The sequence below is a fragment of the Oncorhynchus masou genome, chromosome 28 (assembly GCF_036934945.1).
Source record: "Oncorhynchus masou masou isolate Uvic2021 chromosome 28, UVic_Omas_1.1, whole genome shotgun sequence".
NCBI lineage: Eukaryota > Metazoa > Chordata > Actinopteri > Salmoniformes > Salmonidae > Oncorhynchus > Oncorhynchus masou.
The window spans coordinates 75,606,807-75,626,364 of record NC_088239.1 but is presented as its reverse complement, the minus strand read 5'-3'; the positions used below and the strand labels follow the sequence as shown (position 1 = coordinate 75,626,364).

Here is a 19,558-nt window from a genome sequence, read left to right as displayed (position 1 = left end):
GACCATAGTACTATCAAAATGTAATTTACATTTTATTCAATAAATGTCAGTGCATTAAACGACTAAGATAATGCACTGTCAAATCACAAACCAAGAAAATGGTAGAGCAGATTTTATTTGCATAGGGTTTTTCCATCAAACTACCAGTGAAGAGAAGTGGCGGTAACCGTTACTCCACGTATCCTGCAATAACATTGTCATAAAGTGACAACATGCATGGCATGAAATAATTCAATATAAGCAAGGCTACATGAACATGCCTTCTTTTAATGCATGAATTCCTATGGTCATTATAGCAGGAGTGTTACCTAAGTGATGACAACCCATTCTTACCAACACTGGAATGAAAGAAGTATACATTAAATAGACTGAAGTGGTTTAACATCTAGAAAGTTCAGCATTTAATGCATAGAAGACCGAGAGCGATGCAGGCATAAATCTGAGGCTGGAGGCCTGACCATGTGATACTCTTAAATTAGCAATATGGTTTCCATCGAGGCTCGGTGGCAGGCTTTGCCCACTGCATCAAATGACACCCACATATGATATTTTATCTGCCCATTTCGTTTGTTCAGTTTCCTTCCAATAGTGTATATCAATCTAAGCAATTAGTAAATATTAAACAGGTGTGTGTATAACATGCTATTATATGCAGTGTAACTATATTTGACTGCATACAAATTAAAGGATATATTCTATACATTTTTCTGTATATATTTACATTCTAGAGCAGCTTTAAATGATCATGTAGCTGACACTGATACTCTTTTCACACAAGTTTGCCAAACCAAACCAGAGATTTTCTTATGACATGGTAGACGCCTAACCAGACCAGGCCCCGGGTTTTCCCGATAGCGATGCCATTTAAGTTTACGAATGTTTTTAACGATGGATCGTTCCTATAACAACCGAAGAAATCTCATGTTTCCCAAAGCACTACATTGGGAACATTCACTTAGTGTGGTGTCGAAACAAAGGCAGTGCTGCCCTTGGATCAGCTTTCTCCATTCAAATTGTTCCACAATACGACGACGGAACAGCTCCGAGATATCACCATATGGCTGCAAATATTGAGACGGCGTATTCCATTGCTGAGGCTATCCTATAATGCACCGTCGTAGCTTTGGAACATCAGTGCGCACGTTATACATCCAATAGAGGAAACTTAGACAGCACTAAAATGAGATAAATATAACTCGATGGAATTAACATGACATTGATTTACATATTGGCCTATGTAGCCAACACATCTCGGTTTTTAATTTGTATCATTCGCTTGTAACAATTGCAAAGACATTGGAACTTTGTATTTGTAGTTATCGGCGGTCACAGGTAAACATCCGTAGATCGTGTATAAACTGAAAGGGCAAAAAAATGTAACGACGCACTTAGCTGTTCTACAAGTGGTCTGAGGCTACCGTTAAATAACACGCGTTAAGTGCATCTTTAGTAACGGTGGTTTTGGGAAACAACGCTCCTACGAAGGTTCTTACGATTCACTTAGCCACAAGATGATTTTGGGAAACCGGGCCCAGCCCAGATCAGCTCGGCTCAGTGCGTGAAAAGCCATTGACAGTACATATAGGTGATCTACTGTGGCAAATGCTAGGAGAGAGTATGATAGCGTCTATTGAACCATCCAAGAGAATACATTCAGAAGCTGAATACACACACAAGTTGAAAGTGATCACATAACCAGCTAAGGAACATAACACTTACATCACCACATTACAATTTCAATTGAATATCATTAAATGTCTTCATATTCAGCATATTTTTAACACTCAGATTGTTTGATGGTATCATTCCGTACAATATGAGTTTCCTATAACCTGTAGCATGCTATGTTTACAAATGACTATAAGAGCACTTGAATGGAGAAAGAGAGAGAGATCAGAAGTGTCATTGGTTACCATTGGATGGATGCGCATAGATATGTATGATGATTCATTTTAAAGGGTGGCCAACCACTATTTCAACTATGAAGAGAGGAGTGAGCAAAGGTACAGTCCCTCAGACAGTTATTTCACTAAGGCAAGACATCTATCCCCCACCACACCTAACAGTCATTGATTGACCTTGTCCCTTTTGGGTCACAAAATGTGAATAAAAAAAGTGACTTGGTTGACAGAGTTAAAGATGAGAAAACAGGCTATTTCCTAGACTTGTATGATAAAAGTTGCAGATATTGCCAGGCATAAGACGAAGTGAGTGCTGGAACAAAAGCCTGCAGGTAGAGTGCTTGTGGCTCTCCAAGGCCACATTGAGGCATCAGAGGGTTGGAAAGAAGGTCCCTTTAGCCGTGGTAGAGGCGTAGGTGCTGGGCGATGTTGCTGCGACACAAGGGGCAGGTCTGGAGGGCATCGCTGCACATCTGGCAACAGCACACGTGGCCACAGGGCAGGAAGATTACCTGAGACTGAGAGAGACACACAATGAGAGGGAGACAGAATACAATAACTGGAGTGTCTGAATGTCTGCCTGCTTACCACTGTCTCCATGCACACCACACACTCTGAGCTACCCGGGCCGTCTATGAGGCTGGGGGCTGAGGGGTTGATGGGGGTCAGTGGAGGGGTGGAGGTGGGTGTCTCGCCGGGGGCGCTGGGCAGAGAAGATGGTGACAGGACAGCTTCCTCTTCCTGAGGATCGGCCTTGCAGGCCCCTGGGGGAGAGGGAGAGAATTAGGTGACACAGTAATGGATCAAAAATGCATTTGTAGCACATTCTATCACCCAATAGTGCAGTAGGTGACTTGTTTAAAGCAGAGTGTGTGCGTACCTTCAGAAGGCGTGGTGGGCTGCTCCCTGGCCCAGTTGAGAAGAGCCTTCTGGATACCCATCTCATTGATTCCCAGCTGGGAGAAAAGCAGGGGGGGGACACAATCATTTGAACACACTGACATTAAAAAGGTGCAACAGAGCGTCTGCTAAATGACTTAAATGTAATGTAAAATGTAAACACATTGTTTTCTCCAGAAAATGTTTCAAAATTCTACACTGTTCACTCAACTTTAGTTTGAGAGAACAAGCACTGAAGTGTACGATCTAAATCGCTGTGTAATATCTTTTAAATAACAAAAGTGTTTTTACAGCTCTTTGAAGCTGGTGATCCAAAACCAAAAGTTGCTTTCAGATTTAGTCCACCAGCTTTAAGCAGCTGTAAAAACACAATTTTTGTTATTAAAATATGTTTCACAGCGATTTAGATGGTACAATGACTCCCTACACCATTCTGTGATCGTTTTCTCACAAACTGAAAAAACAGTCTAGAATTTTAGCAACCAGGAAATTTCAAATTCCACTAGATAACACAGCCTCAAAGTCAGAACATTTTACCCAGTTTGACAACAGATGCCACTCCGGCAGGAGAAATCAATAGGCAAATATCACAGCCAATCACAACACTGGCAGGTAAGGAACACTGTGAAACACTATCATTCCACTATAACTACAGATATATTATGGACATTTTCTGAAATTACAATGCAGAAATATCCTATGTGTAGCACCTTTAAAACATGTTATGTAATTGCCATGTCTGTGTTGATTCCATGACAAACTTCATTTTTACACACCTTGCGGAGGTCTTTGGTGGTCATGTGGCGCAGGGCCTCGGAAGTGACTCTGTGGTGGGCCATGATGGGGAGATAATGCTGGGCTGACAGCTTACACAGCAGACTGACAAGGTCACTCTCCACACCAACCTCCTGAGACAGAGAGAGAAGAGTTTAGGTCAATTCAATATCTTTGAGGAGGGGGACAACATTCAAAACATTATCCAGGGACATTATCCTTCATTAAAAAACTCAATGCTTTGGAATTTATTCCGTGTATAATTTTTGGTAATATAAAAATAATACACCATTTAGCAGATGCTACATGACTTTATTGAATGGGCTGCCCCAGCAGGAATCGAACCCACAATCCTGGTGCTGCAAGTGCATGCTCTACTAACAGCCACACAGGTGGTGTATTATGGTGGTATAAGGTAGTGTAGCTACCTGCATGCGTAGCAACAGAGGCTTGGCGTCCAGCAGCCTCTGGTACTGGATCAGCCAGTAGTTCTGCTGGTTGGAGTCACTCTTCAGCTCCATCTCCTGGAGGACCTGTCTCAGCTCCACCTCTCTCTGGTCCTTCTCCTTCAGCAGCTGCTGCAGCAGGTCACTGAGAGCCGATCGCTGCTCCCACAGCACCTCCTGCACACACACACACGTCAGAGGAGAGCACTGGCAGTTCCTCATGCAAGTTTGTCTAAACCTCACTAACCTGCCTAAAAGAGTTCACCAGAGAAAATAAGAGAATATTTGAATAATAATCCCAATCTATATGAATAATTAGTCACATACCGTCATGCATAAAGCTGTGCAATATCTTATCTATGCTCAATGCCCACACCCTGTCCTCTTCAAATAAGAGGCATGAAATGTACTCATGGCAGAATGACATGGAGGGGCTAAACCAAGGTAGAATATTCAAGAAAAGAAGCCGGGGTCGAGACCGGATAGAAGCCGGGGTCGAGACCGGATAGAAGCCGGGGTCGGGACAGGATAGAAGCCGGGGTAGGGACAGGATAGAAGCCGGGGTAGGGACAGGATAGAAGCCGGGGTAGGGACAGGATAGAAGCCGGGGTAGGGACCGGATAGAAGCCGGGGTAGGGACCGGATAGAAGCCGGGGTAGGGACCGGATAGAAGCCGGGATAGGGGCCGGATAGAAGCCGGGGTAGGGGCCGGATAGAAGCCGGGGTAGGGGCCGGATAGAAGCCGGGGTAGGGACCGGATAGAAGCCGGGGTAGGGGCCGGATAGAAGCCGGGGTAGGGGCCGGATAGAAGCGAGGGGGATCTAGTTTTGTAGTGTATGTAAAATAGTCATGACATAATCTCGTAATTTAGCAGACACTCTTTATCTAGAGCGATTTACAGAAGCAATTTGGGTTAAGTGCTTTACTTAAGGGCATCGACAGATTTTCACGTAGTCGGCTCAGGGATTCGAACCAGCAACGCTCTTAACCGCTAGGCTACATGTCAGTGATGTCAAACTATTTGCTTATATCTATGACGTACCTGCAGGTTCTCAGCGTCCAGATTGTGTCTCTTAACCTCCAGTTTAGTCAGCTGCATTAACTCTCCTTCTATTAGCCTGATCTAGAAACATATGAACATAACAGGGAGGTGAGCTGGAGGCTCCGGCAGCAAACTCGGTAGGGGGATGATGGCATGTAATGCAAAAAGCACTGGGATTAATGGAAACCGCATGATTCTACCTTCAGACAAGCAGTCTTCCCCAAACATAAAAACAACAGAAAAGGCTGGGAGGGATCAGCTGTTAGTTAGTGATGGGCTGGAACAAAAGCCTGCACTCCCAGTTGGTTTCTACAGCCTAAAGTTTGTCTAAACCTTGATATTCAACGTGTGTGATTGAATGATACAGACGTCATAGTGAAGATGTCCAAAAATGATTACAAATAAATAATAATGTCGTCCAGGGTCTATAGATCTAACACAGGACTAATACACCTCTGTATTGCCAGATTTGTTGAGTAGTGTGTAGTATTCCTGTTAATGATAGAAACATTGAATGTGTGTAATATTGAAAGATACTGAATGTTATATAAAATGACACTTAATGTGTGTATATGGAATGACAGTGAATTCATACTGAATGCATGTTGACGGTGTGTTACCACAGGTACCTGTTGTTGGATATAGCCGTGCACACTGTCCTTCTGCAGCTGCAGTACCTGGAAGGCTGCCTTCTGCATCTCCTCCTGTAGAGGGCCACAGAGAGTAATGTCAGCCATTTCAACTGGGCTGGGTTTCCTTGTTTTCCACGATTTACAATGGAGTTGAGTGGCGACTTGTATGGGCAAACTAGAGATCTAACATCACATAGAATGATGTTGTTTTATCAAAAACTTTCAGCACCCAAAGAATAGCCTGCATTTACACAGGACAATGTCCAGCCTGTCCACCATCAGTCACCTCTCAACTCTAAATCGTGGAGTTGAGTTTAGTCGGCTACCTGTTTCTATACTCTTTCCAACGTATGATCCAACTTTACCAAAGTGCGATGTCAGTACCAAGTGTTTCATGTAACACTAGACATTCTCACTAGCTTGTGAAAACATTGTAAATCTTTGTTTACTATCTATCTGTTTGTGATGCACATGGCAGTAAATATATATTTTACCTCCTGTAGGATACAAGCGATGGCTTTGGATTTGTCTAGCTGCTGGAGTGAAAGCACCTGATCGAACTTCCTGTCCTGACTCTCCAGACTACGACGAGAGGAGAGAGGAAGCAAGGTGGAAATGCGTTTCTAATCAGGAACCTCCTACAAAAATAAAGTGCTCAAAGAGAACTACACCAAACAATATCTCATTGATAAAGCATGTGGTGTGTGTGTGCGTGCTTTGGTTTTGCTATCCTTATGGGGACCAGAAGTCCTCAAGGACAGTAAAACAAGAAAAATTCCGACTAGAATTTCGCTAGTCCCCACAAAGAAAATAAGCTATTTTAGACTGGGGTTATGTTTAGGGTTAGGATTAGAATTAAGAGTTAGGGTTAAAATCAGGGTTAGGAAAATAGATTTTTGAAAGGGAATCAATTGTTTGGTCCCCACAAGGATAGTAAAACAAACGTGTATGTCTGTCTGTGTGTATTGACCTCCTGCAGGCCTCAGAGACCAGACTCTGTCTGCGTGAGTCACTGGCTTCCTGCATCAGACGCATAGAGCAGCTCTCTGACAACATCTTCTGCATGGCCACTGGAGAAAGAAAGAGAGACAAGAGAGAGAGGAGACAAAGGAAAAACAAAGATAAGACTTTGAGAGACCCCGTTCCTTATGCTAACTGCAATCAGTTCAGAGGTTATAGCTTCAATCCACAATCCACATCCTTCCAAACTTGCTCTGGACTTTTTCTTGGAGACTACATTTCCCATGCTCACCTGCTACCTCTCTCTTCCTGAGTGAGTTGGTCTCTTCTTGTGTGATGGCCGTCAGATGCTCCATCCGTATCCTGCACAGAATAATGGAAAGAAAGACATCTCACATTGTAACAATTATTTTTCAGCAGTATTCCGTTTTAATATATTTTTTAAACATTTTAATACGTATTCTAGAATGAAATTCTGGCCTGCAGCTTCCACTTGACACTGTTCATAAATCGTCATTCTATTTGGAATATGAGTCAGATCGTTGAGTACCTCAGTCAGCGAAAGAGCTGTAATCTTTTTAGCTTCTAGGATCATAGATGGATTGCTCCAGTAAGGGTGGATCGATAAGAAAGGCTCTCTCCCACTTACCGGTCCTGCTCCAACTGTTGGAGAAACTCTGAACTCTTTCTTTGTCTGAAAAGACACACACAAACACACAGTCAATCAGAGATGGGAGTTAAGCCTAGAGCGCTTGAGACCCACGCCCAGCCTCAAGAACCATGTTGCAGTCCAAATGGCACCCTATATAGTGCACTTCTCTTGGTCAAAAGTAGTACACTACATAGGGAATAGGGTGCCATTTGGATGCAGAGCCTAGTGCCCAGCTGCCACATTAGTGAACCAAGGTACTCTGGCAATTGTGTGCTATGTCACCCCTATTTAGCCACAGAACACTGACAAAAATATGTATTGGGTAAAGTTTAGTACCAACAAAATGGTCTTGTTTGAGACCATTAACGGAGACGGAGACCCAGACTGCATTTATGTGGTCCCAAGACCACAAGATCAAGATTAATGATACATGTCAACAAATGTCATCATCCAATATTTTTAGAATCTTGAACACGTCTCCTTTTTCTGCATCTCATTGTCCACTTTTATTACGAGTAAAACTGGCAAACATGTGCAACCCCCTCCCCCTCCTCCTCGCTCTCTCTCGTCCTCACCGTTTGTTGTCCAGTAGCAGGTTGTTGATGCGGTTAGCGATGCCCGTCTCGGCCTGGCGGACCTTACCCAGAATCCTCTGCCTCTCAACCTCCTGGAACCTCTGCTGCACTGACACGCCTAGCTCCAGACGCTCCTGTTCCTGGAGAGGGGGAGAAGACATGACTACCTACCGCCGTTGTGCCCTTGAGCAAGGCACTTTACCCCGAAGTGCTACAGAGATGCTGCTGTGTACTGTGACAGCAAAAATAAATAATAGCTGGGGAAATGCACCAAATAAATCAATTATTGTATGTCAACTTTTAATAGGACAATGGAAGTCTGCTTCGAAAAAAAATATATATATATTAAACCCAACACGTTTCAGCAAATGCCTTCATCAAGGTATGACCTGTAGAGGGGAAGAGAAGTGCCGAGGCAGGGAGTAAAGGATTGGCCAGCTCAACTCAACATTCTCTGACATATAGTAATAGGGCAGTGATATTGAAACTTTTTCAGCAGGGAACCCATTTCTTCTGCTAGAGTTCTGGGGACCCCATTTTTTCCCCCAAGAATTTCTTGCGACTTCACCCCAAATCTAATGACACAATCTTAAAAATCGGTACAATTCGATTTTACGCCAACAAATAACATCTCTTATCAAAATGTAAAGAAACCAATAAATACATTTACTCAATAAACAATGCCTTCGGAAAGTATTCAGACCCCTTAACCTTTTCCACATTTTGTTGGGTTACAGCCTTATCATAAAATGTATTTGTTTTTTCCCCCCTCATCAATCTACACACAATACCCTATAATGTCAAAGCAAAAACTGGTTTATAGACATTTTTTGCTAATTTATGAACTGCAATATCAAACTTAAATAAGTATTCAGACACAACAGTACTTTGTTGAAGCACCTTTGGTAGCGATTACAGTCTTGAGTCTTCTTGGGTATGACACTACAAGCTTGGCACACCTGTATTTGGGGACTTTCTTCCATTCTTCTCTGCAGATCTTCTCAAGCTCTGTCAGATTGGATGGAGAGCATTGCTGCCCAGCTATTTTCAGGCCTCTCCAGAGATGTTCGATCGCGTTCAAGTCCGGGCTCTGGCTGGGCCACTCAAGGACATTCAGAGACTTGTCCTGAAGACACTCCTGCATTGTCTTGGCTGTGTGCTTAAGGTCATTGTCCTGTTGGAAGTTGAACCTTCGCCCCAGTCCAAGGTACTGAGCAGGTTTTCATCAAGGATCTCCCTGTAATTTGCTCCGTTCATCTTTGCCTCGATCCTGACTAGTCTCCAGTCCTTGCCGCTGAAAAACATCCCCACAACATGATGCTGCCACCACCATGCTTTACCATAGGGATGGTACCAGGTTTCCTCCAGATGTGATGCTTGGCATTCAGGCCAAAGAGTTAATTCTTGATTTCATCAGACCAGAGAATCTTGTTTCTCATGGTCTGAGAGTCTTTAGCTCCAAGCGGGCTGTCATGTGCCTTTTACTGAGGAGTGGCTTCTGTCTGGCCACTCTACCATAAAGGCCTGATTGGTGGAGTGCTGCAAAGATGGGTGTCCTTCTGGAGGGTTCTCTCATTTCCACAGATTAACTCTGGAGCTCTGTCAGAGATTGCTCAGTTTGGCCGGGTGGCCAGCTCTAGGAAGTCTTGGTGGTTCCAAACATGTTCCATTTAAGAATGATGGAGGCCAATGTGCTCTTGGGAACCTTCAATGCTGCACAATTTTTTTTGCTACCCTTCCCCAGATCTGTGCCTGGACACAATCCTGTCTCGGAGCTCCACGGACAATTCCTTTGACCTCATGGCTTGGTTTTTACTCTGACATGCACTGTCAACTGTGGGACCTAATATAGACAGGTGTGTGCCTTTCCAAATCATGTCCAATCAACTGAATTTACCACAAGTGGATTCCAATCAAGTCGTAGAAACATCTCAAGGATGATCAATGGAAACAGGATGCACCTGAGCTCAATTCTGAGCTCAATTTTGAGTCTCGTAGCAAAGGGTCTGACTACTTATTAAAAATAAAAAACAGAAATACCTTATTTACATATATTTGCAAACCTTTCTAAAAACCTGTTTTCGCTTTGTCTTTATGGGGTATTGTGTGTAGATTGATGAAGAAAGTTTTATTTAATCCATTTCAGAATAAGGTTATAACGAAACAAAATGTGGGAAAAGTCAAGGGGTCCGAATACTTTCCGAAGGCCCTGTATATCTATATATTGTTGTGCCACACCATTAGGGGTCAAGACCCCGACACTGAATAACACTGTAGTAAGGCATATGTAGTCTTATACTAAATGAAGTTCTAATGAAGGTTGCCAATGCTAAAGACTATTATGGGCTTTCCAAGGGTCTTTACAATGACTGTGATGGTTGCTATATTAGAGATTGTGTGTCTGTGTGGTGCGTGTGTGTGTGAGCCCAGCAGTCACCTGTCTGACAGACAGCAAGATGTTCTCCTTGTGGGAGTTGTTCATGAGGATGAGCTGGTGATGCTCCTTCTGCTTCTGTTCCAGCTGACGCTCAAATGCCAGTTTCTCCTGGTGCTTCTGCTCCTGTGTGTGTGTGCGTGTGTGTGTGTGTGAGACAAAGAAAGAAAGTGATAGAGTCTGTCATTAACTCTGAGTCACCAACCATTGAGTGACGATAAAATGTGATTTAAAAAGTCTCCTATAGTACCTTTCTCTTCTCAAAGTCATTGAACTTACTCTGCAAATGGAGACAGGGAAACAAGCAGTGTCATCAGTCATGACAATAATCAAAATAAATCATTACATTGAGATTGTCATGGTGTGTGGGTCCATCTCATAGTGTGTGCGCGTGCTTTCATATGTGCGTGTTTGTAAAAGAATGAAAGAGAGAGCTCCTTCATTGCTCTGTGAAAGGTTGGTGTATGTTCCTCTCTAAAATGGCCCTTGCTGCTCCACAGAACTAAGATGGTTGCAAGTTGACAGCCCAGGCCAGCACTCACCTGCCAGGCCCCCTCCAGGCTATCCACATCGTCCGGGCTCTGCTTCCCTGAGTCACTCTCCAGCACGGGCAGCAGGAACTGAGATGAGGGGCAGTACTCCTCCCCCAGCTCTGTCAAAACACACACACACAGACAGAAAGATGAGACAAAGTGTGTAAATGAGTGGGTAGAAGTGAGAGTATTGACTGAATTTCCTCTTGCCTGACTAGGGACTTCCTTATACTTATGTCATGTTCTGTTGCCATTTTCTTGGAAACTGAGCAAGTTTGTTTGGGGTGTCTGAATCAGAAGTCCTGAAATTATGGAATAACTGCACTGTTTTATAGTACAGTAGGGACCATATGTCTACATTGCAATTCCACCAAAATTGTCTGAGTAACACTATACTAATAGTACTTTTCTAACTCACCAGTGCAGAGGAACCGTTGGATGTCCTCAGTCCCCATGGTGCACACCGAGGCAGGGGGGTAGGACATGAGAGCAGCGTCCAGGGTCAGGCTCTGGTATGAGAAAACACAGACCGGTTGTTAACAGCATACAGAATGGAAATGAGTGTTATTACAAATAGAGGTCGACCGATTAATCGGAATGGCCGATTAATTAGGGCCAATTTCAAGTTTTCAAAACAATCGGAAATCTGTATTTTTGGACACGGATTTGGTCAGGTTTTTTTTTTTGTATTATTATTCCACCTTTATTTAACTAGGCAAGTCAGTTAAAGAACACATTCTTATTTCCAATTACGGCCTAGGAGTGGTGGGTTAACTGCCTTGTTCAGGGGCAGAACAACAGATTTTTACCTTGTCAGCTCGGGGATTCAATCTTGCAACCTTACAGTTAACTAGTCCAACGCTCTAACCACCTGCCTCTCATTGCACTCCACGAGGAGCCTGCCTGTTACACGAATGCAGTAAGAAGCCAAAGTAAGTTGCTAGCTAGCATTAAACTTACCTTGTAAAAATCAATCAATCATAATCACTAGTTAACTACACATGGTTGATGATATTACTAGTTTATCTAGCGTGTCCTGCGTTGCATATAATCGATGCGGTGCACATTCGCGAAAAAGCACTGTCGTTGCTCCAACATGTACCTAACCATAAACATCAATGCATTTCTTAAAATCAATACACAAGTATATATTTTTAAACCTGCATATTGAGTTAATATTGCCTGTTAACATGAATTTCTTTTAACTAGGTGAATTGTGTCACTTCTCTTGCAACAGAGTCAGGGTATATTCAGCAGTTTGGGCTGCCTGGCCCGTTGCGTACTGTGTGAAGACTATTTCTTCCTAACAAAGACAGCCAACTTCGCCAATCGGGGGATGATTTAACAAAAGCGCATTTGCGGGGGAAAAAAGCACAATCGTTGCACGACTGTACCTAACCATAAACACCAATGCCTTTCTTAAAATCAATACACAGAAGTATATATTTTTAAACCTGCATATTTGGCTAAAAGAAATCCAGGTTAGCAGGCAATATTAACCAGGTGAAATTGTCACTTCTCTTGCGTTCATTGCACGCAGAGTCAGGTTATACGCAACAGTTTGGGCCGCCTGGCCCAACTAATTTGCCAGAATTGTACGTAATTATGACATAATATTGAAGGTTGTACAATGTAACAGCAATTTTTTGACTTAGGGATGTCACCCGTTAGATAAAATACAGAACGGTTCCGTATTTCACTGAAATAATAAACATTTTGTTTTCGAAATGATAGTTTCCAGATTCGACCATATTAATGACCAAAGGCTCTTATTTCTGTGTGTTATTATTAAGTCTATGATTTGATATTTGATAGAGCAGTCTGATTGAGCGGTGGTAGGCAGCAGCAGGCTCGTAAGCATTCATTCAAACAGCACTTTCGTGCGTTATGCCAGCAGCTCTTCGCTGTGCTTCAAGCATTGCGCTGTTTATAACTTCAAGCCTATCAACTCCCGAGATTAGGCTGGTGTAACCGATGTGAAATGGCTAGCTAGTTAGCGGGGTGCGCGCTAATAGCGTTTCAAACGTCACTCGCTCTGAGACTTGGAGTAGTTGTTCCCCTTGCTCTGCAAGGGCCGCGGATTTTGTGGAGTGATGGGTAACAATGCTTCGAGGGTGGCTGTTGTCGATGTGTTCCTGGTTCGAACCCAGGTAGGGGCGAGGAGAGGGACGGAAGCTATACTGTTACACTGGCAATACTAAAGTGCCTATAACAACAGCCAATAGTCAAAGGTATATCAAATACAAATGGTATAGAGAGAAATAGTCCTATAAATACTATATTAACTACAACCTAAAACCTCTTACCTTGGAATATTGAAGTCTCATGTTAAAAGGAACCACCAACTTTCATATGTTCTCATGTTCCGAGCAAGGAACTTAAACGTTAGCTTTTTACATGGCACATATTGCACTTTTACTTTCTTCTCCAACACTTTGTTTTTGCATTATTTAAACAAAATTGAACATATTTTATTATTTATTTGAGGCTAAATTGTTTTTTATTGATGTATTATATTAACTTAAAATAAGTGTTCATTCAGTATTGTTGTAATTGTCATTATTACAAAAAATTAAAAAACATTGTAATTTTTGGGGGGTTGAAATCGGCCGATTAAATCGGTATCAGCTTTTTTTGGTCCTCCAATAATCGGTGTCGGCGTTGAAAAAAATCCTAATCGGTCGACCTATAATTACAATTAAGCAACATTCCTTCTGGCAATGTACGAGTACACACACACACCTCTAGAGTGCGTGCCAGAGCCAGGTCCCGGGGTAACTCCCTCACACTGTTCTCACTCAGGTCAAGTGTGCGCAGGCTGCTCATACGGCCCACAGAGGTAGGCAGCTGACTTAGACAATTACCTATGGAGGAAGATAAAGTACTTTACAAACAGACACATACACCAACAAATCCATATCCTATTCAAACTACGTCAAAATCCATGCATCCTTTTCCTAAATAAAATATATTTCCTAAGTTGGCTTCCCCTGGAAGGCTACCCCATTCAGACCAAAGGTAAACAAACCTTTCACATTGAGGGTCTGCAGAAGTCTGAGATTCCCAATGGAGTCCGGCAGGGCCTTGATCTGGTTATTTTCTATATTCAGCACCTAAGTGGAGGATTCAAAATGGCAGCGGGTGAGCATCCATTTAGGTACAGTATGTTTCCATTGATATCCTTCTGTTATTAAAGCTAGAATCCTTAATGGCTACATCCATTTTTGGACTTAAATATTAATGATTTATACTAATTGATTCTTAAAGAATAACTTCTAAATGCCTCATTAGTTTAGTTCAACTGTCGTACCCCATCGGAACACAAAATATAATCTTGTTTAACTCCAATGTTTGTAAGCAACGTAAATGTAAACAAACACTGAATAGCATCAAATGATGGTTAAAACTATACATTTGATAGTCATGGATGGTCATTCCTTGCATCCATAGCTCTGTCTATGACTGTGAGAGTGGTTACATTTCTCCAGCACCATCACTCAGCTTTTTAGCGAAACAGGGGATGGGAGCACAATTTCTTAATGTTTCATTGAAGGATTCTAGCTTGAAAGGCTATTATATGTATAATGATCTGACCTGCAGGGATGCCAGTTGCCCTATATCGTCAGGGAGGGCGGTCAGCATGTTCTCGTGCAAATCCAACACCTATGAGAAATGGACAGGGAGAGCGGGAAGGGTAAGGATGTACCTCGTTGGAAGGAGTCATCCGATTGAATGTTTGCTGAATCATGCAGGTAATTATGGTCATTGACTAACTAACCCCTCATGCTTATTAGGTCAAACACAACTCATCAAATGTAAATCTAGTCAACAAAAAAATACTAGTTCCTTCAACTCGTAATATCACTAAATGTACATAGTGATCAACTAATAACAGGTATTCATTTTGAAAAATACACTGGAATTTCTAATGTTTGTTTTTTTCCAATGTAATGTGTTTGATTTGTCCTTTGTGCTCATCCAGTACAGTACATGTCTTGCCCTATCTAATACTACCAGTGTCTAATGTAATGCTCCCATTGTCCATACCCAGCTTCTTTAGTGATGTTTTTGTCCTGTGCAATGTGCAGTGTCCTATGCAATGCTTAGGCCTACTGTGTCCTATACAGGCTAGGTAATGCCTACTTTGTCCAATGCAATGTTTTGTCTTCAAACCTTTAGTGTGACCAGAAAGTTGATGCAACAGCCTTTGGGCACCAAGGACTTCAGCTGGTTTCCATGGAGAATGAAGACCTTGGTAGATCAAAGAGACACACAGGGATGTTATTGGCTTACCAGTGTTCTAAAGAGCAAGACTTCTGCACTTTGTAACCTACAAGCTTGAGATTAGGTCAATTCCATTCAGTAAATGATATTAAATGAAATTCATCAAGTTCCTTTATCGACCCAGACTTCCACATATAATTGGTAGTCTTACCTTCTTCTGTAGCACCTTGCATATGGAGAACGCACTGGTTGGAACCTGAGCAGAGGGGACACCAGACATATATTTTCCTCTTCATGTCAACAAGACGATCAATGTTTTTTAATAGCTACATGATGCTGATAGTACTGCTGTCATTTCAGAGATTAGATTTTACTTTGAAGAACTTGGTATACTTAAAGGCACATGTGGAAGTTTTAGTGTTGACTAGACTACAAGATAGCCCACAAAAAGATTCTTACATTCTCGTGTCCTCCATTTACAACATGACTTGAGCGTTAATTTATCATTAATACCTGCTATACTACACATCTATGCAAATTTATAGACCTACATCACACTTACCTCTGTGAGCTCACAAGCGGAGATGTCCAGAATGTCACCAGCCCCTACTTCTTTAGACTGCCAAAACAAAGAAGATGTCAATGCAAGATGTCAGTATGGATCAAGGAGGGTATTCTGATCTGGTGCACAGAAGAGGGCATATCCAATCATTGTTTTGCCTCCCCAAAGGTGATTGTTCAATCAATTTTAAGGTGATAAAATATATTTTTTTGACCCACATCGTCTTCGGGCAGTTTGGGCATTCCCTTTTTTGTATGCCTTCCTTTTGTCCAGCTACTGTTATTATGTTTGATGTGCATTCAAAACCCTATTTTTGTGATATTTGGATCTAGGCCTCAAGGAATGCAGTACTGCTAGTTCTTTTCTCCCTCCAAGTTAGAGTCCACTTACCAGGGCCTATAATCACAATGTATAAGTACTGACCTTGGATAAGTTTTATTTTATTTATTTGCACACAAGAGAAAACATAACAACATGATGAGAATTTTAAAGAAAAATTAACAGAGCATGTGCAGGAGAGGTAGAAAACCCAGAGAGGCTTGTAAAGGCACCTCCCCCTTTCAAGTTTTTATAAAACAACTTGATACAGTTCAGCTTTTTAGATCATAATGAACAAGACATGGGGGACCTGATCATAGATCAGCACTCCTACTATGAGACATTTGTAAATTCAGGCCCTGGTGACCCAGGTCGGAATCAGACCCTGTCAAGAGGGGGAGCATGAAAACCAAAAGTGCTGCTGACTTCAATACCTGGATTACTCACATACACAGAGAGATAAAGCTCCTTACCAGGCACAGTTGATACTCCAGACGCTTCTTGGAGTCCTCACTGGGCTTCCTCTTTCTGAAGAACAGAGGCATCCTGATGCCTGTCTGTCCTTCTGCCAGTCTGTCTGTCTATATGTCTGTCTGTCTATATATCTATCTGTCTGTATGAGGCTGAATTTGTGCCCCCTCCTCTCGGGTATTGAACTCCGAGCAGAGGGCAGATGGCTTGAGGTTTGAAATGACCAGTGTGGAGAAATCAGTCTCACCAATACTGTAGAACAGAAAAATACATTGTTAAGGTTCACATAACCCATTTTCAGCTTACTCTCGTTTAGGAGTTATTGTCAATACATAAGTTAGGCCTAAGAACAATATAAAGACACAGAAACACACAAACCAACAAAATCACAACAAATGTGATGATGCCAAAATACGCTACTGTATCAACAAAACATTACAGTTGTCGTATCTAAAGGTTAGAAGGACTTCTAGCTAGCTAGTTTAACCAGCTGAATGCCTCTATATGGTATAGCTAGCTAATTTAGCTAGCAACAATCCGGTTGACAAGAGCAAATTCTTCCAATTATGTATGCTAGCTACTTAAAGTAAGCTAGCCTTAGCTAGCTAACAAGTTACCACAGTTTTCTAATGTATGATTTAACTGGCTAACTAACGTTAGCTTTCGGCTTAGTCATTTTGGACAAACCTTTAACTAGAAACGACTAGTTTTGGGATAAATCCGAGTTGGAGTCTGAATATAACGTTGAGTACGCAGGTCAATTTTCCGATAGAGACATAGTTTGCTGTTTTTATTTGATGGTTCTTCTGTTTGTCTGTTTTTGTTTAGTGTTCCCGTTGTCAAAATGAGTCCTGCCCAATGGGCGGATTCGATTCTGCTGAACCGCTGAGAGCACCGGGCATAGGCTGGTCACGTTACCGAGCCAAAACGGGGAGAGGCGCGCCCCTCTCTAATCGAACAGTAATCTCCATCGCTCCGTCATTTTGGCAATATGGTGCATATTCCAGAAACATACATCTCTTTTACATTAAATACATTTTTGAATTGTCGAAATATTTTTCATTGGGGAGGCATATAAGCGTTTTGGGAAAACACAGAATAATAGTAATTAAGTCATTTTTGTTTTGAGCCGATTTCGCAGTGGCTTTAAACGGGGATTTAGAAACCCTGACAAGCGCCTCCCTATGAAACTCCCAATCACTGCCGGTTGTGAAACAGCCTGGATTCGAACCAGGGTGTCTGTAGTGATGCCTCTAGCACTGAGACGCAGTGCCTTAGACCGCGCCGCTCGCGCAGCGGTCTAAGAGCCCACACAGAAGCCAGACCAATGCGTCATTGGTCCAGGGTCCGTGCTATCCGGAATCCTCCAGACGTCCCTATGCCACTGAAGTTGACATTTTAAATGGTAAGGGTTACAAATCGGATTAATTATGATAAGGGCCCGTCGTTTCAAATGGGAACAAATAGTGAGCAAAACAAGCAAGGAGGTGGGCAGAGCCTAGCGACATCCTATTGGCATGTTCTAGTAAACATATTTCTATGTGCATATTTCCGTTCGGGAACGTATACTCTGTGAGGTGCGTGTGTGCAATAACACAATTCGACTTGTCACTCCTAAATAACACCATTTTGTAAATCTTTGGCAAAGGGTAAATTCAACAAAACATAGTCCACTCTGTGGATAACATATTTTAGTTTTGGGAACAGAAAATTGTATTGAGATCAAATGTTTCGTCGATGAGAAAATGTGCATAATGTCGTCCAAAATCCATCTTCTCCCACTGCCGACCACTAGGCTTTCTTGGTCGTGAGTGGAAACACCTTCTTCTTCTATGAGGTTTAATGGCGGTTGTCACCAAATTTCTTGCATTACCGCCACCTACTAGACTGGAGCAGTATTGCCAATTTAGAGGCAGGTTGATTTGTTGCTAAAAGTTGCTAAATTACGTTGTGATGTCATTGCGTGATGACGTAAAACTGCGTCATTACGTGCTCACAATGCACGTTTGCAGCCAGGCACGTGTGTTCTGACTGAATGTGTGACAGAGAAAATCGTTTTTGTGTAATTTAGAGGGAAAATGCGTGCATTTTAGCATTTGAGTCACTTTTCAAACGTTGCTAACAGTTCCAAAAAAAAATGTATGTATGTAGCTACATCTGTTGCTAGGTGCTGTTTGAAAAAAAAGTTGCCAGGTAGTCTGAAAAGTTGCTAAATCTAGCAACAAAATTGCTAAATTGGCATCACTGGACTGGAGTACAACTCCCTTATACTTTGCTTGCAAAAACATGTACTAAATAAATACCTTACCATCTAACACTACACTCATTTCTAAATGATATAAATTAAAATTAACACCACCCTACTCCACTAATTACATGTATTTATTCCCCACCTCATGCCATCATCCTGAAAGGATGGGACATCACCACTTAACACACCCCGTAACTCTTCTGACGTCAAGTCTCGCACACCCAAATCTCTGCAGCTGCCGCCACAACCTCAATTTTCTGCGATTTCGGTTCCATCCCTACGGTACTGTTGAGTGGAAACGCCAAGCGGATGCTTCATATTTATACATCCGGTGAAATATCTGGCTCATTATTCAGTCTGTGGTATGGGTAAGATTTTTTTTTTTATTAACAATAAATCAATACAGAGTGTACATGAGGGAACACAAGTATATATAGATTATATACAATGGACAATTGAGCTAGGGGGTACAATATCACATTACACAAGGACCTTAAGGGACATACATACACTTATAATTCTAACAGCGTTTTTGTATTTAATTGCCTTAAAATACAGTTCAATTTATTTTTGTAGGGTAAGAAAATGTGTTTTTTTGTTTGTAAATTTACATTTGTGACTATGAAATTTGTCCAGAAGAATTAATTACATAAAAATGTTTCAGCTTATTCCTATCTTAGGTAAATAACCCAAGCAGTACATCTCTCCACAATAGTGTTAAATAAACCTTCATAAAATTGTTCAATTATGAATCTACTGATGTCTTGCCAGTTTTATTACATGAATACAATGCAACACTGTTTCTGGGTGGTCATTACAAAAGGAGCAATTTGAGTTGATGTTTTCCTTAAACTTCTTCATATAGTGGTTGGCAGGATAATAT

At 41.9% G+C, this 19,558-nt stretch overlaps 1 protein-coding gene across 1 annotated transcript; it reads right to left on the bottom strand.

Moving 5' to 3' along the window:
* Positions 1–99: 99 nt before the first annotated feature.
* On the bottom strand, positions 100–17,356 carry lrsam1 (leucine rich repeat and sterile alpha motif containing 1). Its single transcript, XM_064943376.1, has 24 exons — positions 17,112–17,356; positions 16,427–16,676; positions 15,636–15,692; positions 15,285–15,329; positions 15,023–15,100; positions 14,444–14,512; positions 13,878–13,962; positions 13,592–13,713; positions 11,268–11,358; positions 10,859–10,968; positions 10,567–10,596; positions 10,320–10,442; positions 7,883–8,022; positions 7,305–7,349; positions 6,948–7,018; positions 6,666–6,765; positions 6,190–6,277; positions 5,693–5,767; positions 5,064–5,144; positions 4,004–4,198; positions 3,578–3,709; positions 2,782–2,857; positions 2,490–2,665; positions 100–2,419 (listed from the first exon to the last, which is right to left on the bottom strand). The coding sequence occupies exons 2-24, from the start codon at positions 16,496–16,498 to the stop codon at positions 2,297–2,299; spliced, it is 2,184 nt and encodes a 727-aa protein (XP_064799448.1). The 5' UTR covers positions 16,499–16,676; positions 17,112–17,356; the 3' UTR covers positions 100–2,296.
* Between the last annotated feature and the right edge of the window lie 2,202 nt (positions 17,357–19,558).